General features: G+C 41.7%; 1 protein-coding gene across 1 annotated transcript in view; it reads right to left on the bottom strand.

The window, feature by feature from the left end:
• Nucleotides 1-17,406: 17,406 nt before the first annotated feature.
• The window catches only part of LOC308079033 (scavenger receptor cysteine-rich type 1 protein M130-like), a gene marked incomplete at its 5' end in the record, with an annotated part of 79,621 nt that continues 77,105 nt past the window's right edge, over nt 17,407-19,922 (bottom strand). Inside the window, 2 exons of the mRNA XM_080420370.1 lie at nt 17,407-18,568; nt 19,338-19,461. Coding sequence (XP_080276496.1) covers nt 18,355-18,568; nt 19,338-19,461 — 338 coding nt within the window. The 3' untranslated portion in view covers nt 17,407-18,354. The remainder of the gene's footprint in view (nt 18,569-19,337; nt 19,462-19,922) is intronic.

Below are 19,922 nucleotides of genomic sequence, written 5' to 3'. Positions count from 1 at the left end.
AGGTGGACTTTGCGGTAAAGGTCCAAAGAATTCAACAGGCTCGCCGGTCTCTCCACATTGCAGCTCTCTGCAGATGGTATTTTGGACATTGGTGTCATTCAGGGTTTCTTTACAGACAGGGTATCTTTGGCCTCGATAAAGTATCTCCACATTTCCAGAACAATGATCTCTGGAATCCATGAAATCAGCCTTGACACTGGCTGCATGGAAACGGTATAAAAACTTCATGTGAAACATGTTTTCTATGCATGTACAGAGATAACATAATATCTATAGCCATATACCACTGAAATAACATTAGACAATGTTTTAACTTTAACAAAATCCAATTATGAAGATGAGGTATAAATTGACAAAAATACATGGTGTACAGTCTGACCATAGCTTATCAAATCAAAGCTGAAGACATTTCTCTTTGCTAATGCCTTATACTGAGATTGTATTTATGTATTTATTTATTTATTTATTTATTTATATATATATATATATATATATATATATATATATATATATATATATATATATATATATATATATATATATATATATATATATATATACACATATATATATATACACATATATATATATATATATATATATATATATATATATATATATATATATATATATATATATATATATATATATATATATATATATATATATATATATATATTATATATATATATATATACTATAATATATATATTATATATATATATATTCTGCAACTTATTTTTTAACGCTCCGTGTCTTCATGTCTCAATGTTTGATGTTTTATGAAAAGCACTTTGAAATTTCTTGTTGTTTATATGCAATACAAATGAACTTTCCTTGCCTTTAACAATCTACAAACAATTTGTATTCTAATTTTTGTGTAGGTATTTTACCCAAGCACACAACGAAGGCTGGTTTGTCATCACAGTTGGTCTCTGGGTCTTTTTTCACGATGATGCTCTCAGTCAGGTTGGTGGTGTGATTGGTCGGGTACATTGCCAGGATGGTCACATCCCCCTTGATGTTCTGGTGGATCTCAGAGAAGGCAGGTCCACAGCCCAGGTCTTTACACAGCATTTCAGAATTAGCTTCAGTCCAGGTGTGTGCACACACCCCCCCACAGCCTGCATGGGTGCACACCTGAACTGTCCCCCAACACTGATCTGACAGCGTTGCTGTTATATTACCTGTTGAAATACACGTTAAAATCAAATGAAAAATAGTGAGGATACCATGCAGGTGTGAGGTGTTACCAAACTATGAGGAGCAATAGAGTCAGGCCTACAATCATAAATACAAAAACCTAAATGTCATCTTAATATGATGGAAGGGCTACAGTAAGAGCCGCACTTAAAGCCGGAGAAACCTTTGTTTTATGAACATAGGTTATTATTATTTTTACAATGGTACAAATACAGCAACATTTAAAAAGGTTAACACATTACCTGAACATTCCACCAAAGCGAGGCTCTGATTGGATGAGGTCATGTTGTCCTTTGGACAGTGGAAGACTGATGTCTCTGTGTAGGAGCAGTTATAGGACTCACTCCAAACATCATTCTCCATTCCAGGTTCTCCAGAAGGAACATGAGGGAACAGGGTGACATTAGTAGCATTCCCACAATGCATCTGTCCACACACCACATCAGCAGTGTGGTTCCACGTCTCATTGGTCCCTGAGAGCCAGTAGTCCTTCCCAGCATGCTCTACTGCCACCTGACCAGAACAGGATGTTCCATTCTTCATGAACACCACCGTGGGGTCTGAAAAGCAGGAAGGAGGGAGGGGGCAATGAGTTGTTCTGCTCAGCTTTCTTTCAATGCTACCATGACCCCTTTAGAAGCATTCATATGAATACATGAATAGATGTAGATTAAATGTTCCATTAAATTACAAAAAATCACACCCAGTGTGAAGCGGGCGGTGTGGTCACAGTGGTCATCACAGTGATGGAAGTTCACCTAAAGAAAAGTAATATTGTGGACCAACCATTGTACACCCAATGGTGGTGTACACACACAACTTAAAAAAACATAAATGTGTTTTTTTTTAAGTGCATAGTCCTATTTATAGGGCTATGCACATGTGTCATGTTTCACTAGCCAATCACAGTCCTGAATAGACTGTGATTGGCCAATCACGGTGCAGGGTTAGGGGGGTACACTGGTGGTGTCCAAACCTCACATATAGGGGCGGTTTCACCACCCAAAAATCACACCCAGTGTGAAGTGAGCGGTGTTATTTAGAAACAACAGTGGTCATCACAGTGATGGAAGCTCACTTTTAAAAAAATGATTTTTTTGAAGTGCGTGGTGCTATTTATAGGTTATTATTTCATCATGCGTCTCGCCAATCAAAGCAAAGGGTCTGAATAGAGTCAGCCAATCACGGTACGGCGAAAAGGGTGTGAATAGAGTCAGCCAATCACAGTACAGGGAAAGACAAATTCCCAACCCCACTTATAGGAGCGGCTACACCGCTCAAAAATCACACCCAGTGTGAAGTGAGCGGTGTTATTTAGAAGCAACAGTGGTCAGCTTCCATCACAGTGATGGAAGCTCACTTCAAAAAGAAAAGGATTTTTTGAAGTGCGTGGTGCTATTTACAGGTTATTATTTCATCATGCGTCTCGCTAGCCAATCAAAGCAAAGGGTCTGAATAGAGTCAGCCAATCACGGTACGGCGAAAAGGGTGTGAATAGCGTCAGCCAATCACAGTACAGGGAAAGACTTATTCCCAACCCCACTTATAGGAGCGGCTACACCACTGTGTGTGTGTGTGTGTGTGTGTGTGTGTGTGTGTGTGTGTGTGTGTGTGTGCATACAGGTTGGTGTGTGTACAGTATGTGCGTGCGGGCATGCGTGCGTGCGTGCGTGCGTGCGTGCGTGCGTGCGTGCGTGCCTGCGTGCGTGCGTGCGTATCTGTATAAAAGAACAGAATTCTGCACAACAGCTTTGCTCCTCAGTGTTTTGTTTACTTAAAGGTTTTACAATGTTGTGCTCCTAGAGCAGATTGCTAAGCCTCAAGCATTGTAGTAATACAACGGTTTTTTTTGTATTGTAAGTAAAGAAACAGTGAGGAGCAGAGCTGTTTTGCAAACTTCTTTAAACTGTCATTTTGTGTCCAGCACCAGCAACGAACTGGATGTGCGCAACCCACTTGTTTTGAACTGTGCATTTGTATAGACATGTATGACACATATGCATGTAGCTTGTTCTGAGGAAGGCTATATGATGAAACGCATCAGAATAAAGAAAATGTTTAACTGAGTTCAGTCTTGCAAACGGAGTGCTGCTTCTTTCCACATATTAATGCATGTCTGTATGTGTGGTTTGTAACTGACAGCTGTTGGAGATTAGAACACAGATTTAAACCACAGTGAAGTAAACAAACGTACCTGAACATGTGACGAAAGCAGGTTTAGAGCATGTAGCATTCAGAGGGTCTTTAGGATCACACTGCCACAGATGGTCTTCATTTCTGGTGCCTGTACAATTCATTCTCTTCTTGCCTTTGAAGGTGAATCCCTCTGGTGAGGTCATTTTGGTCGGGTCAGGCACATCTTTTGCGAGTCCACATTTGAGGTTGTTGCACACAAGGTCAGCTTGTTCCTTTCCTTTAAGTCGGAGAAAACCAACATGAGATATTTCATTTGGAATTATACTAGTACTAGTACTACTAGTACTACTACTACTACTACTACTACTACTACTACTACTACTACTACTACTACTACTACTACTACTACTACTACTACTACTACTACTACTACGACTGCATAACAGTCCAAAGGTCCATAAATGACTCTTACCCCAGTTGTCAGAACAAACATATTGTTGTGATTTTTCCTCATTTGACGTTGTGGTGAATTGGACAGCTCCAGCACATTTAAAACCATCCAAACTCATTTCAATCTTATCTACAAGTAGAAAGAAAGAAAGAAAGAAAGAAAGAAAGAAAGAATATAATTTTTTAAACAATGACTTGGAAATTTGAGTTATGTGATGTCCATCCAAAAATAATACATTATCAATGTCCAAGCTCAAAAATTGTAATAATAATATTTTCTACAATGGTGTAAATAATCATAATGGAGTAGGGGTAATATTCAGAGAAAAAATATTGTATATTTATGAGACACAAAAACTTTAATATTCTGTGAGAATAAATTTAGCAAGGAAGAGAAACCCTCACTTTCCAACATATTATGCCTGCAGTGGATGACCTAATCAAATTATACTTTTCAATTAGAAATACTATCACTATTATCAGAAGCTTCTAAGGGCAGCCTCATGAACTGGATCTGATCTCTAAAATGTATGACATGTTTTAGTACAATTCTAGATAAACAGAATACTTTTTAATCACAAAGCAATACTGAGGTGTGTTCTTACCTGAACATGTGATCCATTTAACTGAGTCCTGAGTGGAAACGTTAACCCACCAATCACTGAAGTTCTGTTTGGAGACGTTGACCCCCCAACCACTGAAGTTCTGGCAGTTCCACAGCTTATCCTCTGTCCCGTTACAGTTCACACCATTGATCCATACCTTATCAAGAATATTAGGTATATCGTGTTTCATTATATAGGTACAGTTCACATTATTAAATATTATTTATATTGTGTTTCATTATATAGATACAGTTTACATTATTGATCCATACCTTATCAGGTATATTAGTAATATTGTGCTTCATTATGTATAAAGATCCATTCACAGCTTGTCCACAGCCAATACTCCTACACACCACATCTTCATTGTTCTGGTTCCAGTTATCATGACCAACGAGGCCCCATTCATAGTCATGATAGATTTCAATGTAACCCTCACATGGGTTGGAGCCACCTTTAAGGATCAGCCTGGTCATATCTGCATGGTTACATGTCATGTTAAATGTACAGTATATACACTATTTCAAAAACAGACAAACAAACAAAAGCTGATAAAGCCACAAATGGGAAAAGTTTAATTGTGTTAAATGTTGTGAACCTGCAATATGAATTGAAGGAATGAAGGAAGACAGAAAGAAAGAAAGAAAGAAAGAAAGAAAGAAAGAAAGAAAGAAGGAAAGAAGGAAAGAAGGAAAGAAAGAAAGAAAAAAAATCCTGCCAGCTGTAAATATTGACCCACTAGACCATTAGTTTCATCTCACCTCTCACTTCCATCCAGCTCTCTGGTGACTCTCCAAGACCATAGATGTGACACTTGTAGAATCCTTCATCAGACTTGTTAACATGGTGGATGGTCATCTGTCCTGTAGACTCAGTCCTGATGAGGGATCCATCTTTATAGAAATCAGCTGGGAGGTTAGAGGATGCTATCCATGTTGTCCTGTCTCTGTACAAGCAGCGGAGTGTGACATCACTTCCCTGCATCACAGGAAGTCTCTCCAGACTCTCCAGGAAGGTGGCTGAAGCATCCTGTACCTGTACAGCCTGCCCGACCCTATACAAACAAACTGAAACACAGAACTATTGTTTTTTTGTCCAAAAGTCTCACTCACACTCACACACACACACACACACACACACACACACACACACACACACAGTTCTGAATGTAGAGATAGATCACAGAATCCCCATTCTAGATTGGGTTGCCAACATTGCCACCCAACAATACGGGACGGGTCACACACACACATGCCACACAATGATGCCGCGGCCACCTGAGGGAATCTCACACAAGAACACACATACAGTTCCCGGTCAAATGAGTGGCACCCCCAGGGTCCTAGCACCCTTCTCATACAGCACACAAACACACAGGGAGGCAGACAGATGCACTGCCTGGAGCATGAACAGAAAGCTAAATATTGTCCTTTGTCCCTTTACCCGAGACAAATGACGTCCCGTACGGGATGCGCCTCTTTTGGTCAAAATACGGGCCATTGACTGTTGACTGTTGGCAACCCTGATTCTAGACTAGATTGTAATCTAGAATCCTTGTTATAATCATGTTTCACTCATCAGTTACAGTATCTGTGGTGAGGGTCACAGTAATAGTTGATGTAACTCTCACTACAGATTGAATCTATTATTGCATCATGAGAATACTCCGTACAGCCCCCCCCCCACCCCCACCCCCCATCAGATGCAATGCATTGTGGGATGTGTGGTCTGAGAACTGACAGAAGCCTTCCAAGGCTGTTTTCACAAAACTACAGTTTGAGTCTATAAGCTGTGTTTCTAAAACTGGAGGCTCAAACTGTACAACCAATGTTTCATTTCATAGCTATGATTCTCTACTTACTATGAAGTAAAACTTTTTTTTTTAAACCAAACATTTTAAGATGATGCATACATTTAGTTTTCATGCCCAATAATTAGAAAATTCAACAACAGATGATTGTATGATTGTAACAAAGTATTGTTCACAAACGGAAAATTTTAAAAGTTTAAATAAAAACTTGTCACTTGCCTTCTGAGGTCACAGGGCTGGTGGCTGCTATGCAGAGCAGCAGAAGCTGCAGAAACCACATTGTCACTGTAGCTCCTGACTAGACTGACACACACACAGAGTCATCACAGTGGTTTATAACAGAGACATATAAAGGTAGACGCCTCCTCAGACTCTGGGGGCGTATGTATCTGCGCCGGGCGTCAAATTGGGGATGGCTAGTTCATAAGAGGAAGCCTCGCAGCAACTAGTTAGTTAGTTGGAACTTGCCAAACTCCACACTCGGATTTGTGAAATAAATGTGATTTTACTGCAGTCTAAACAGGGCCTCAGACACATGGTCAGTTTGTGTGCAGCTTGGGATGAGACTGGTTCAGAAAGAAGATGTGTTCAACAGCCATCATTTTATGTTATTGTCATTAGTTGTGTCTTAATTTGACAAATTGAGGCTTCACCACATCGACAAACTATATATTACAGAGTGGCAACACGGCAAAAGTTGTGCAAAATAGTTATCTTCCAGGGATCTTTATAATTTTACTATTTATTTAATTGTTTGTTTATTTATTTACTTACTATTTACTTACTATTTATTTATTTACTTACAGAGCCTAGTCCCTCCACGTGCCAGAGCCTCTTCTCTCCCCCAGTCCCGGCAGAGTAGTTCCGGAGAAGCGGATTGAGTGGGTAGCTACTGGGACGTAAGTCGGGGTTGATCAACCCCGGCTGGGTCACCTGGGCGAGGGTGTATGTTGCGAGACCCGAAACGCCCGTTTACCCCAGGCAACACTGATGATACGTCCCAGGTGCATCCATGTGCTGTTTTTTTTAAGTTATTCTATTTATAGTGGCTCATTAGAATAGACTACGTGACAACCAGGAATAGTTTGGTGACCACTGGAGAGACGGTTGACAGACGGAATGTAGACGGCATCCGGGAGCAGTATGGGTTAGCGCCCCAGCCTGCGTTTTCCGTGAGGAAGAATCCCAACAAATCCACGGTGAGGCCTTTAAAGTTTAGGAGGGATATTCAAGCAAGCCACACGTGGAGCCTGCAGTACCACCACGGCCTAAGAAACCATCACGCCAGAAGGAAATGTTTGGAGCGGGGGAGTCTGGTGCAACGCTCAGGTCCTGGACCTGGTGAGACGGAGGAGGAGCCCGGCCAGGAGGCCACCCACAGAGCCTAGTCCCTCCACGTGCCAGAGCCTCTCTTCTCCCCCAGTCCCCGCAGAGTAGTTCCGAAGAAACGGACTGAGGGGCCCTGTCTTACCTAAGAGGACTGACCGTGGGTAGCTACTGGGACGTAAGTCGGGGATTGATCAGCCCCGGCTGGGTCACCTGGGCGAGGGTGTATGTTGTTGCGAGACCTGAAACGCCCGTTGACCCCAGGCTACAACACTGATGATACGTCCCAGGTGCATCCCTGTGATGTTTTTTCGTTACTAACCATTATATAATAATGCTCTGCGACTTTGATGTTATAATAGCTTTCAACTGTCTTGGAGTGTTATGTGTTATGGTTTCACTGCCATTACAATATGGAACACAGACTGTCAGTGTCTCAAACAGATTTAATTTGTATTTGCTGTTTTTGTAAAAAAAAAAAAAAAAAGAAGCTCAACCCAGCTGAACGCAGCCCTCAAGGGGCGCGGAGCAATTAGGGGTTAAGAGTCTTGCTCAGGGACACACATCGACACATTGCTGACCTGGAATCGTACCTGGGACAACCAGGGGCTCTGGCTCCCCAGGCAGGTTCACTAACCACCACTCAGCTATGGCAGCCACTATGAGAACCCCTGCATTAGACCACAGACCACCATAACTCTGAGAGTACAAATGGAAAATGGAACCAATTTGGTTCCATTTGTACACTCTCGGAGTTACAGACCCAAAAGGGTCCATTAGGTTCCATTTGTACACTCTCAGAGTTACAGACCCATAAGGGTCCATTTGGTTCCTAACTATCAAATCATTTAGTTGGGGACCCCCTGGAACCCCATGAAGGACCCCTGGCTGTCCCCAGACCCCACTTTGAGAACCACCAGCTTACACCTCTCTGGGTTTTTAGACTAGTATTAGTGTTCGTCTAAAAAAGGTTATTTAGAAAAAAAAGTGTTTACCTGAAAACTCTTAAACCACAGGATGTTTAGACAGTCATCTCTGCTGTGGTACATGTTTTTTTTTCTCTCTTCTTCAGTTAAGCAGAAAATGTTTCCCAGAAAGAGAAGGATTTATCTTGTGATCTTCACACATTGAGAAGTGTGTTGGTTTATCTTTATCTTCATCTTCATCATGGTGTTTGGCTGCAGGGTTGTTGTTTTAGGCCTTGGTGCTTTCATGTCATTTAAAATGTGCAGGTTGGGGACACGGCACTGCGTCTACTGATTCAGAAACTCTGGGCCTGACACCCTAGAGGCTGATTCTGTAGTTTGTTTTCCACTTCAGGTGAAAAACTACAGGAGGGTAAAAACATGGCAGGCTGCATCACACTGACCTTATCCAAAGACACTCCAGAACAAGAGACGACACTCCCATCAAGTCCCATTATAACAACCAGCTCCCTCTGCCTCCGCCATGTTGGAGTGAAAGAGACTTCCGGTTGCTTAAACAAACATTACAAAGTCATGCTGTACAAACAATAGCTTGTTTTTATTCTGTTCTACTATCATTTAATGCTTCTACAGGACTGGTCTGTGTTGAACAGGGTAAAAGTGTTATAAATATCGTGGGGTGTCGCTAGGCAACCGCCTGCCAGGTAAGCACCTCAGCAGGGAGAGTCAGTGGCGCAGAGGCGGTGCACGGCCAGCCAGGCCCCGCCCCCAGCTGGGTTGCTTCATCTACGGCTGGGTCACCTGGGCGAGGGTGTATGTTGTTGCGAGACCTGAAACGCCCGTTGACCCCAGGCTACAACACTGATGATACGTCCCAGGTGCATCCATGTGATGTTTTTTCGTTACTAACCATTATATAATAATGCTCTACGACTTCGATGTTATAATAGCTTTCAACTGTCTTGGAGTGTTATGTGTTATGGTTTCACTGCCATTACAATATGGAACACAGACTGTCAGTGTCTCAAAACGATTTCATTTGTATTTTCTGTTTTTGTAAAAAAAAAAGAATAAAAAGAAGCTCAACCCAGCTGAACGCAGCCCTCAAGGGGCGCGGAGCAATTAGGGGTTAAGAGTCTTGCTCAGGGACACACATCGACACATTGCTGACCTGGAATCGTACCTGGGACAACCAGGGGCTCTGGCTCCCCAGGCAGGTTCACTAACCACCACTCAGCTATGGCAGCCCCATGCCACGCCATGCCATGCCACACCACAAGACAGAAAGGTCTCTGTGGTCCCCAGGTCTCTGTGGTCCCCAGGACAGCACACAGACACCATACTGTATGGTTTATAACCCACAATGTGATGAGCACGCATGTGGATGCCAGGTCTTAGGAGGATACAGTTGATTATATATTAGTTATAGAAATAATTATTTTTGCTAATAGGCCAACGTTTGATAAAATCATTGAAGGTGACATTATGCAACTTATGTGCTGCCCTATAATCAATGATGAATGTGCTTTGAGTTATAAAGATAATAACTACACTCACATTCACAGCTTGGTTCTTTAAACTTACATGAAATAGAGTAAATTAAAGTGGGTCAAACCATGTGAGACCTCAGTCTATTTTAGGAGTGTTTATGTTCCTGTGAAGCTGTGTGTTGGTGCAGGTGGATGTGGTCTGTGGTTACAGAGAGGAGCTTACACCAGTGCTTCTCTAACTGTTTCATGTCAAGGACCCCTAAATTAATTTGGCCGCGGACCCCCATCTGAAAATATGTGGTGCCAGGGAGGGACCCCCATAGCACATTTGTGGTGTAAAAAATGTCAATAAATTTTTTTTCAAAAATATTTCATGATTTATTTTAAATAGACGACCTACTGTAGGGTTAAACTGATTTTGAAATATGAACACATTTTTGCTGGGGAAACCCACTCAAGGACCCCTGGTGGTCCCCGGACCCCACTATGAGAACCCCTGCATTAGACCACAGACCACCATAACTCTGAGAGTACAAATGGAAAATGGAACCAATTTGGTTCCATTTGTACACTCTCGGAGTTACAGACCCAAAAGGGTCCATTAGGTCCCATTTGTACACTCTCAGAGTTACAGACCCATAAGGGTCCATTTGGTTCCTAACTATCAAATAATTTAGCTGGGGACCCCCTGGAACCCCCTGAAGGACCCCTGGCTGTCCCCGGACCCCACTTTGAGAACCACCAGCTTACACCTCTCTGGGTTTTTAGACTAGTGTTCGTCTAAAAAAGGTTATTTAGAAAAAAAAGTGTTTACCTGAAAACTCTTAAACCACAGGATGTTTAGACAGTCATCTCTGCTGTGGTACATGTTTTTTTTATCTCTTCTTCAGTTAAGCAGAAAATGTTTCCCAGAAAGAGAAGGATTTATCTTGTGATCTTCACACCTTGAGAAGTGTGTTGGTTTATCTTCATCTTCATCTTCATCATGGTGTTTGGCTGCAGGGTTGTTGTTTTAGGCCTTGGTGCTTTCATGTCATTTAAAATGTGCAGGTTGGGGACACGGCACTGCGTCTACTGGTTCAGAAACTCTGGGCCTGACACCCTAGAGGCTGATTCTGTAGTTTGTTTTCCACTTCAGGTGAAAAACTACAGGAGGGTAAAAACATGGCAGGCTGCATCACACTGACCTTATCCAAAGACATTCCAGAACAAGAGACGACACTCCCATCAAGTCCCATTATAACAACCAGCTCCCTCTGCCTCCGCCATGTTGGAGTGAAAGAGACTTCCGGTTGCTTAAACAAACATTACAAAGTCAATAGCTTGTTTTTATTCTGTTCTACTATCATTTAATGCTTCTACAGGACTGGTCTGTGTTGAACAGGGTAAAAGTGTTATAAATATTGTGGGGTGTCGCTAGGCAACCGCCTGCCAGGTAAGCACCTCAGCAGGGAGAGTCAGTGGCGCAGAGGCGGTGCACGGCCAGCCAGGCCCCGCCCCCAGCTGGGTTGCTTCATCGACGGGCGCTACCTGCCCGTCTACCTGTGGAATCAGCCTGAAGTGAGCGCACCTGCGGCGCCCAGCTGGGGAGCGCACAAACAAACCAAAAGCACCGTCTCTGCCTCAGTATGGCCAGACTCTCCACGCTGACCAGACGGGTGCATAGGCGGTAAGCGAACCCCCACTTATTCTTCTCCTCATTACCTGGTGTTATATAACTCGGAGCCTAATGGTTATATCCCTCTGTTATAGGCAACCTAGGACCCGACGTATTAACAGACCGTTCATGGACAGGAATCCCACACAGAGCGCGTGCAGAGGATTACGCATGGACCATTATTGACACTGAGCCCTGAGGGGTAGAAAGTTTGCTTTATTCTGATTTATGATTTGAAACGTATAAACAGACGGCACCAGGGTTTACCCTGTGGACGTGCCATATTCATTAATAAAACGCCCTGTGAGGCCTTCGCACATACTGTCTCCGAGTGTTGGTTTGGTTCAGTCTTCACAATATGCACACTGCTATAATTGTCAACTCATTTTTTTATCATATTTATGAATGGATCAAAGCAGAAATGATGATTAACATTCATTTATAATTTCATGGTGCATGTGTATGCATGCATGTATGCGTGTGCGCGACCGCTCATGTTTATGTGCATGTATGAGGAGTTACATTAACATTCATTCAGAATGTCAGTATGTGCACATGTGTGGCTTGTGTGCGTGCATGTGTGTCTTACAGTAGCCTAACATAGAGTTTCTAGCGTTTATTGTGTTACTCTTTGGGTAAATTTGTACGGGGTCATACCTATGTTCCCCGGGTTCTATGTTCCCCACTAAGGTTAGGGTTAGGTTTAGGTTAGGTCCAGTCCATGCTTCATATCCATGAGGCGATCTAAGATTCCCCTATGGGGATTTCCAACACAAAAAATAAAGCCACGAACCAGCGGAATAGCGCCCTCTAGCGGCAGTGACGTCAGGACTTCAGTGCTTTATTCATTCAGATTTTAATTCATGAAAAAAACTAATCTTGAAACTCAAGGGTTCTTAATTACATATAATGTACTAAATAGAAATAAATGGCACAATGTCCACATTGATGGTGGTTTCTGTATTTGTAGCTACTGATCCTGCTCTGTACGGTACTACTTTGTATGTGCTTTCTAATTACATTTGACTTGACATTAATGACAAACTGTTACTAAGCGACTGCATCAATATAATTGTACATGTAAGACTGACTGCATATCAGACAATGCTGTAAGCCACAGACTAGTCCTATCTGCCACCTGACAGGCAGACTGCAGTCCACTCCAAGATGGCAGCAGAGCTGCCGCTGCGCTATTTAGTGGTGATTCAAAAAATGTAAGGACTTTGGTCTCTTGTTCTGGATTCCCATTTAATGTGTATCGTGTCTTCCTGCATTGTCCTGTTGTTCTGAATTCAAGGTTGTGTTTTCTCTGTATCGCATGTGACAGTTTGTCATATTATGAGTGTCAATCGGTCCATCCATGCACCACTGAAACCAAGACAGATTCATGCACAGCTGTTGTACTTAAACACAAGATCACAACACATTAAATGTGTTGCCTTGTGACAAGCCAGCTAATCTCAAGAATCATTACATGATCAGGGTATGTCTCATTACATGTAAAGACACTTTGATCCTCTGGTCCTATTCATGTGAATTGGTCTAAATTGTAAACAGAATATGATGTCATAGAAGTCTAAAACTTTACATGTATTTCTGCTCTATCTCAGTGGACATATTTTATTTTCCTTTGATTACATTTAATGAAGGTTATTTTTATTTGTCATTATAACACCATAACTTTCATGAGCAGTTTCTTCTTCTGGTCATCGTTAAAAAAAACTTTTCAGCACATTGATGTACTATTTGGAACAAATCTGTTATCGGATCCCTGAAGGAGTTGGGGAAAAAGGAAAAACTTTCTGAAGAAGGAAATGACACTGATATATTTCTGTCAAATATAGTGTACTTACTGGCTACATAGTGGCTATACAAACAGTAGTCAACTTTATACATGTTGTGCTTTTTCACAATGATTTCATTGTGTTATGTACAGCACTGCAAGTGAGACCTGTTCCTTCATTCTCATGTAGTAGTGTCTGTGTTTATATTATGTCATCGCTGTCTGGTAGAAACCTTTTATGTATCAGGAAATGGAAAAATATGTTCCAATTGATCCAGTGGATCCAGTGTAGTTATATATATATCACAATCTCTTAACCCATTAAGACCTGGGGCAGATTTTACAAAACGTCTTCTAAATACTTAATGTTGATATAATATCAGTGGTTCTCAAACTTTTTCCTGTCCTGGGCCCCCGTAATTATATGCATTTGGCCGCGGACCCCCATCTCAAAATATTTTGTTCCAGGGACCCCCCAGAAGCAAAGATTTGAATTTAAAAAAATTGCTTTAAAAAAATATTATATTCAAAGACTAATGCTCCTGTTTTAATGGGTTACCTTTCGTTGGTTAAATGTTTATAAACCCCTGAAGACAAAATTAATCAAATGAATTTCTAACCATGATCATTAATGCTTGAATAATCCCATAATATGGGATTATTTAAGAACAGAGCTAGAACTAATGCACTTTCAATGGAGGGCTGAGGAAAAGGTCTTCAATAATTGTCATGCGTGGTGTGTGTGAAAGAATTACAGCTCAATGGTAAACCTATTCACCTGTTTCCTAGGCTGTGTGTTTTCCACTTCCTGTCGATTTCATTGGATATCATTGGTCATCTGACCAGTTTCATTGGATTTCATTGGATCAAATCGACAGGAAGTGGAAAACACACAGCCTAACAGGTGAACAAGAAATGACCAACGAGCCACCATCCATACACACTGTTCCTTACAGGCAAAACAATGACTTGCTTTTAATGTCAATGAGCCATCAGTAAGCACTACTTTACTGACTGAATTACACATGAATGGCAAAGATATAGACCCATCAATGACCAAAACACTGCGTTTACACTTGAATAGCCTTACATTGCTCAGAAATAAATGATCATACAACAACATACATGTAGGCAGTGAGAGAGTCGTTCTCACATGCCCTCCCCAATGGTTAAGTATCATCATTGACTGTTCTCGCCTTAGAACAGGGGAATCCAAACCTTTTTCATATTTAAAAATATTAAAATACCATAGACTGCTTCTCCTGTCATACTGTAGTGTGTACAGTACCTTACTACCGTTGGACCATAACAAAGCCACATACTAATGCTTCACACTACAACAATTGTATTTATAATATAGTGCTGTATAGTCATTTGTTAGGAGTGTAGCCAAGTACAGCCTATTTGTTGGGGGTCACATTTTTTCCCCTCATAATATGGGGTTGTGGTGTGAAAAAAAGTTGGAGAACCCCTGACCTATTACACCAAACAAAGGCCAACAGTAGTATTAGCCATACAACGAGGAAAAAGCATAGCATTAAACAAGGCTATTCAGTGCAACACAACACATGGCTGATCTCTGGCCTACCATGAGTTCTCCTTCACCCTGCCTGAGAGGCAGATCTCCATCATGTGCAGCAGAGTCAAAATGGCATTCACCTGGGAGGAACTAGACTTTTATAACTTCCTGATCATGTGACTTGGTCAGGTGCAGTGGGTGCACCATTCACCATGGATTCCCACATAAATGTGACTTTATCCACTTGAATTTAGCATCGCAATGTATCGAGAGCTTGCAGATTGGTTATTTTCGGCCAAAATATGAGCACAAAATAGGACATATCCTTATATAGGGTACTCCAGTCAACTAAGTATATTGTAAGGAGTTAAGGTTTATATTAAAATGCTGCCATCAAAGCTGAAACTTAAATTGAGTTACATTACAAATAAATCTTGCATTAATTTGTTACAGTAATTGTTGAAGCAATCTTTTGGACAATGAGGATGTTATTTATGGACGGGAGACTAGTTCCACTCTCAAACCACTCAGTAAGATTCATCAATGGAGATAGTTATGAAACACATCACCTACAGTATGAAAAAACTGCTCAGTTTTTATTTATTTACAAAGCTATTTTATAAAAGCCCCCTCCTGTCTCTCAGCCTTAAAGGTATAGTTCATCCAAGTAGTTGACCAGTAGGCAGTGGTTCCGGTACCGCTGCCGGTCATCAAATTATTGGCTTAAATGCTTATTAACTCAGATACAGATTCAATCACAGCAAACTGAAGACCATGGACAATCTCCATGATATGATAATTGGAAAGAATGAAACATCTTGTGTTTTTTTAAACAGTGTTTAACTTTAGATAATATGCAGAGATTGTTTATCAGAGCCTGAGTATGTATTCCTGTTGTTTAAAGAACAGCCACTAGGTGACAGTGTCAGCGTGTGTTTGTCTGAAGGATGACTTGTTGATGTAGTTGCAGTTTAGACTTGACTTTACCCTGAATGGTTTGAACAGTTCATGTTTTGATTAAGCAGGCATCGGAGCGGGACCGTCCTCCGCTCCGATGCCGCTCAGCGCACCAAATAAACAGTCAATAAACAACACGTTTGAGCATGCTCGGCCCCAGTAGACCGGTCCACAATGCACCTCTGCTTTGTCTACATCACTATTGTGCTTAAACGAAAATCCCACAACAAATAAGGAGTTTGCCAAGTATTACAAAAAAATAACAGACAAAACGCACCGGCACTCCCTTAAGCCAATTTTAATATAAGTTTAAAAATTGATTGAATGATTGATGTACTTTATTTAGTAAGACATGAGAACAACAGTACATGGAAGTACAAATTCACAATACAAGGTCTATTAAACTGGAAGACTCATAAAGCACTAAGATTGTTTAAAATGAGATCCCCATGCACACAAATCATGATGACATAAGAGACAGACAGATATACACACTACTATACAGAACTACTATACAATCAGCTTACAGGTTACTGGTATGAAAAATGAAAAATATGTACAAGAGAAGAAAAATGCGGGGAGGGGGGGTTGGGGGGGGGGGGGTAGGTTAAGACTTTGACAGGGGCCATTTTCGAATTGCAGCCTCCTGAAGGTGTAGATCTTAGGGCGCTTTCTCACTATGGTCCCGGGTGCGCACCCCGGACCACATGGCAGATGTTGTGGTAGTGTGAACGTAGCGAACCGTTCCCCGTAACGCATCACCGTACCGTACCCGAAACCACCTTGGGAGGTAGTCTCGGGTCCGATTGCTGCGGAGTCGGGAACGGAACGCGGCAGTGTGAATCCATCCGTTCCAAGAGAAGGAAGTGGACTGCTAATCATATCATTTATATATTTTTTATAATGACACATTATTTTAGCTGGGTTATACCTTCTCATAGTTCTACTTGAATGTTGACAATAAATAATAATCCCGCTAGTGTTTGAGTAGCGCGAGCCGTGAAAAATAATAAACAAATGATGATGTGATTTGTCCTATGTGTAACCACGCTGACAGAGGCAGACGCTGACGCCAGCTGCTCCTCTACAAACAGGCTCCTTTTATCATTTTAACACCGTAACTTTTATCCACCTTTTTACTTTGGACCTTTATTCATTCATGTTCACATGGCCATTTTATTGATTGGATACGCTGATATTAGTGTATTTATGTCACTAGTCGGATTGCAAGCAGTAGCCAGCGGCGGGTTTTGACAGCTGCATGTCACCCAGTCACTCTCTGCCTGATCCTTCCTGCACTGACGATCGGATGCACTGCTTTGGATGTGTATTGTTGATCTGTTGTTATTATAACTCAAGACAACATCAGGAACACAGTCAAACTTTATTATTCACTCTAGAGTGACTTTTCTTCTGTGAATGACATTCGCTCTCCCAAAGCCCCATAGTCAACAGCGCCCCCATGAGGCACATATTTACCATTACTGTTCAATGAAAATGGTCTCGAGTGCGTTAGAATCTTGGCCAGTGAGAATGCTGGCCAGCCAAGCGTACTCGGGAACGGTTTGATTCAAACGAACCCAGTCTGAAACCGCCCTTAAGGGCAGTTTAGAAAGTGAGTAGGGTTTTACACTCCTTTACTCCTTTTGGTAGGGCATTCCACATTTGTGTTGAATAGAATGAAAACGAGTTCATTCCCTTTGTTGAAAAAAATCAATCTAAAACCAATGGTAGTAAGTTACTGCAGTCTGCCTTGGTTTTGAGTCGGGTTTTGTAGTAAACTGCAATGTTGAACTCGCAGTTGCTGCACTCTGGCTTTAGAGGGAAGTATACTTGTCATACAAAAAGTACAATACCATGCATATATTCATCAAACAATACAATATTTATAAACAACAAAGTTCTCATGTCATGGAGGCATTCACTATCTTCACAAGAGCCAGCATACAGTAGCTAATGTGTGTCTTATAAAATCTTCTATAGTCGTGTTGATAAGGATGTCTTAATTTTCTTTTTTCACGAAGCTGCTTCTCAATGGAACAGATAGATTGCATATAGCAATGAATTAACTACTGATTTGAGAACATTTAAAACACACAACACGCTGTTTAAAACAGCGTGGTGGTTGGATAAGGTCCCTATGTGAGATAAGTCATTTTATTTTAATTAGATTTGTATATATTTTATACTCACTTCCAAGAGGGGTACAGATTCCTCAACCAATAGACATGGGCTGTGTTTGATGCCGGTAGCCACAAAGATTTACAACGAGGCACACAATGGTCGCCCTGTTCGGTCAATAGACTAACTAGTTCTGAAGTAACAGCAGTACAATACTGTAAGGACACTGTCTGACATGGTTACTGTGTGAATTCTTATTATGTTTAGAGGGTGTATTATAACACTGTTTGTATAGCAGTGTTTCTCCAATGGGGTATGTTCACCCTTAGGGGTACATAGAGGTACTACAGGTCTTTTTGTTTACTGTTTAATTATAACATTACCTGGTGGTCTACAAAGTTTAGGAAAAAATTGAATAACAACAATAATAATAATAATATCACTAAGAGCAATATTATCTTCATAAGTATGTCTAGGTGGTCAGGTTGGGGGTCGTCTTGGACCTCAGCTGTGATGTCAGGGTGTGTGTCCACATCATCATACACCTCCTGTGGATCCTCTACCTCATAGATCACTGCATCTGCACACACACACACACACACACACACACACACGTTATTATTATCCTTCATATAATTAACGGAATGTCAGTCTGTCTGATGCTTGGTTCTCCTCAGTAGCTGAAGCAATTCAAGCTGTTTATTACCGTTTTTATGTAAAAGAATATCGCCATGGTAACGGCCCCTTGAGCTATGGGTTTGCCCCCCAATCTATGTGATGAATGATCAAACTGCGCATGCATTGAATCCACAGACCCACTCTGTTAAGACTGTTGCCGTCTGGCACAAGCACACACAGACAACGTGCTTAAACTTAGAGGACTTTCATTAACGGTCCATGTACACTAAGAAAAGAAAACATTATTACGGTTATGTGTCTGTGTGTGCACTGTGGGCCCAGGACACGGCAACGGGACGTGGTGACGGGACGTGGCGACGGGACACGTGCGGGTCCGTCCGCCCGTGTGTGTGTGTGTGTGTGTGTGTGTGTGTGTGTGTGTGTGTGTGTGTGTGTGTGTGTGTGTGTGTGTGTGTGTGTGTGTGTGTGTGTGTGTGTGTGTGTGTGTGTGTGTGTGTGTGTGTGTGTGTGTGTGGGCCTGTGTGGGGACGCGACGACGCGCTCGCGTGTGTTGGAACTGTTGCAGGTACCAACAGTCACTTTCCATCCCTGATATACTGTCTGTGCCCAGCGCATAACTGCAAACTGCACTTTGGGTGCTCATATCCCCCCACGGGTATGGTCTAGTTATTATTATTACACATAAAGGTGTAACAGTGGCTCCAACTTTCCTGCATGTTGAGTGTTGGTGTGGTGAGGTTGTGGGTTGAGGACCACGGTCACTTCCTCCTCATGAATGACATCATGAGACAAGGAGGAAGTACTTCCTGCATCGTTCAGAGTCTCTGACCTGCATCCTGCTTCCAACATGACAAGAGAAGCACAGGAACTCAATTAACTTAATTTATCCACACACTGTTGCAGTTTTATCTTAGCCTGCCAATTCAAATGACAAAATACACTACATTGTTCTGTGTACTCTACCTATGTGACTATTTACCCTGTCGTTGATGACTAGTGTTGATGCTGTTTACTCTGATCTCACTCTTACTCTGGATAAGAGCGTCTGCTAAATGTCTATTCTGTAAAGTGTTGTGGAGTGTCTCTATGGGCCCGCCCTGACCAGCGTCCTGTCAGAGGTAAGAGGTGTGCTCTGGCTGAGGTTCAGCACTGCAGACCATGTTTGGCTCGCTCTACCTCTGCATGGGATGCTGTCGGGCGGTAAGATACACACTCCACTGTTCTCCAAGATTGTTCGATGCCATTGAATTGTTTCTAATGGAATGCTTTTCTATTTTTAGGCAACCTATGGGATATTCGA

This window comes from Gymnoscopelus braueri (assembly GCF_963280865.1).
Source record: "Gymnoscopelus braueri genome assembly, chromosome: 22".
Classification (NCBI taxonomy): domain Eukaryota; kingdom Metazoa; phylum Chordata; class Actinopteri; order Myctophiformes; family Myctophidae; genus Gymnoscopelus; species Gymnoscopelus braueri.
This window is presented reverse-complemented; position numbering and strand designations above follow the sequence as displayed.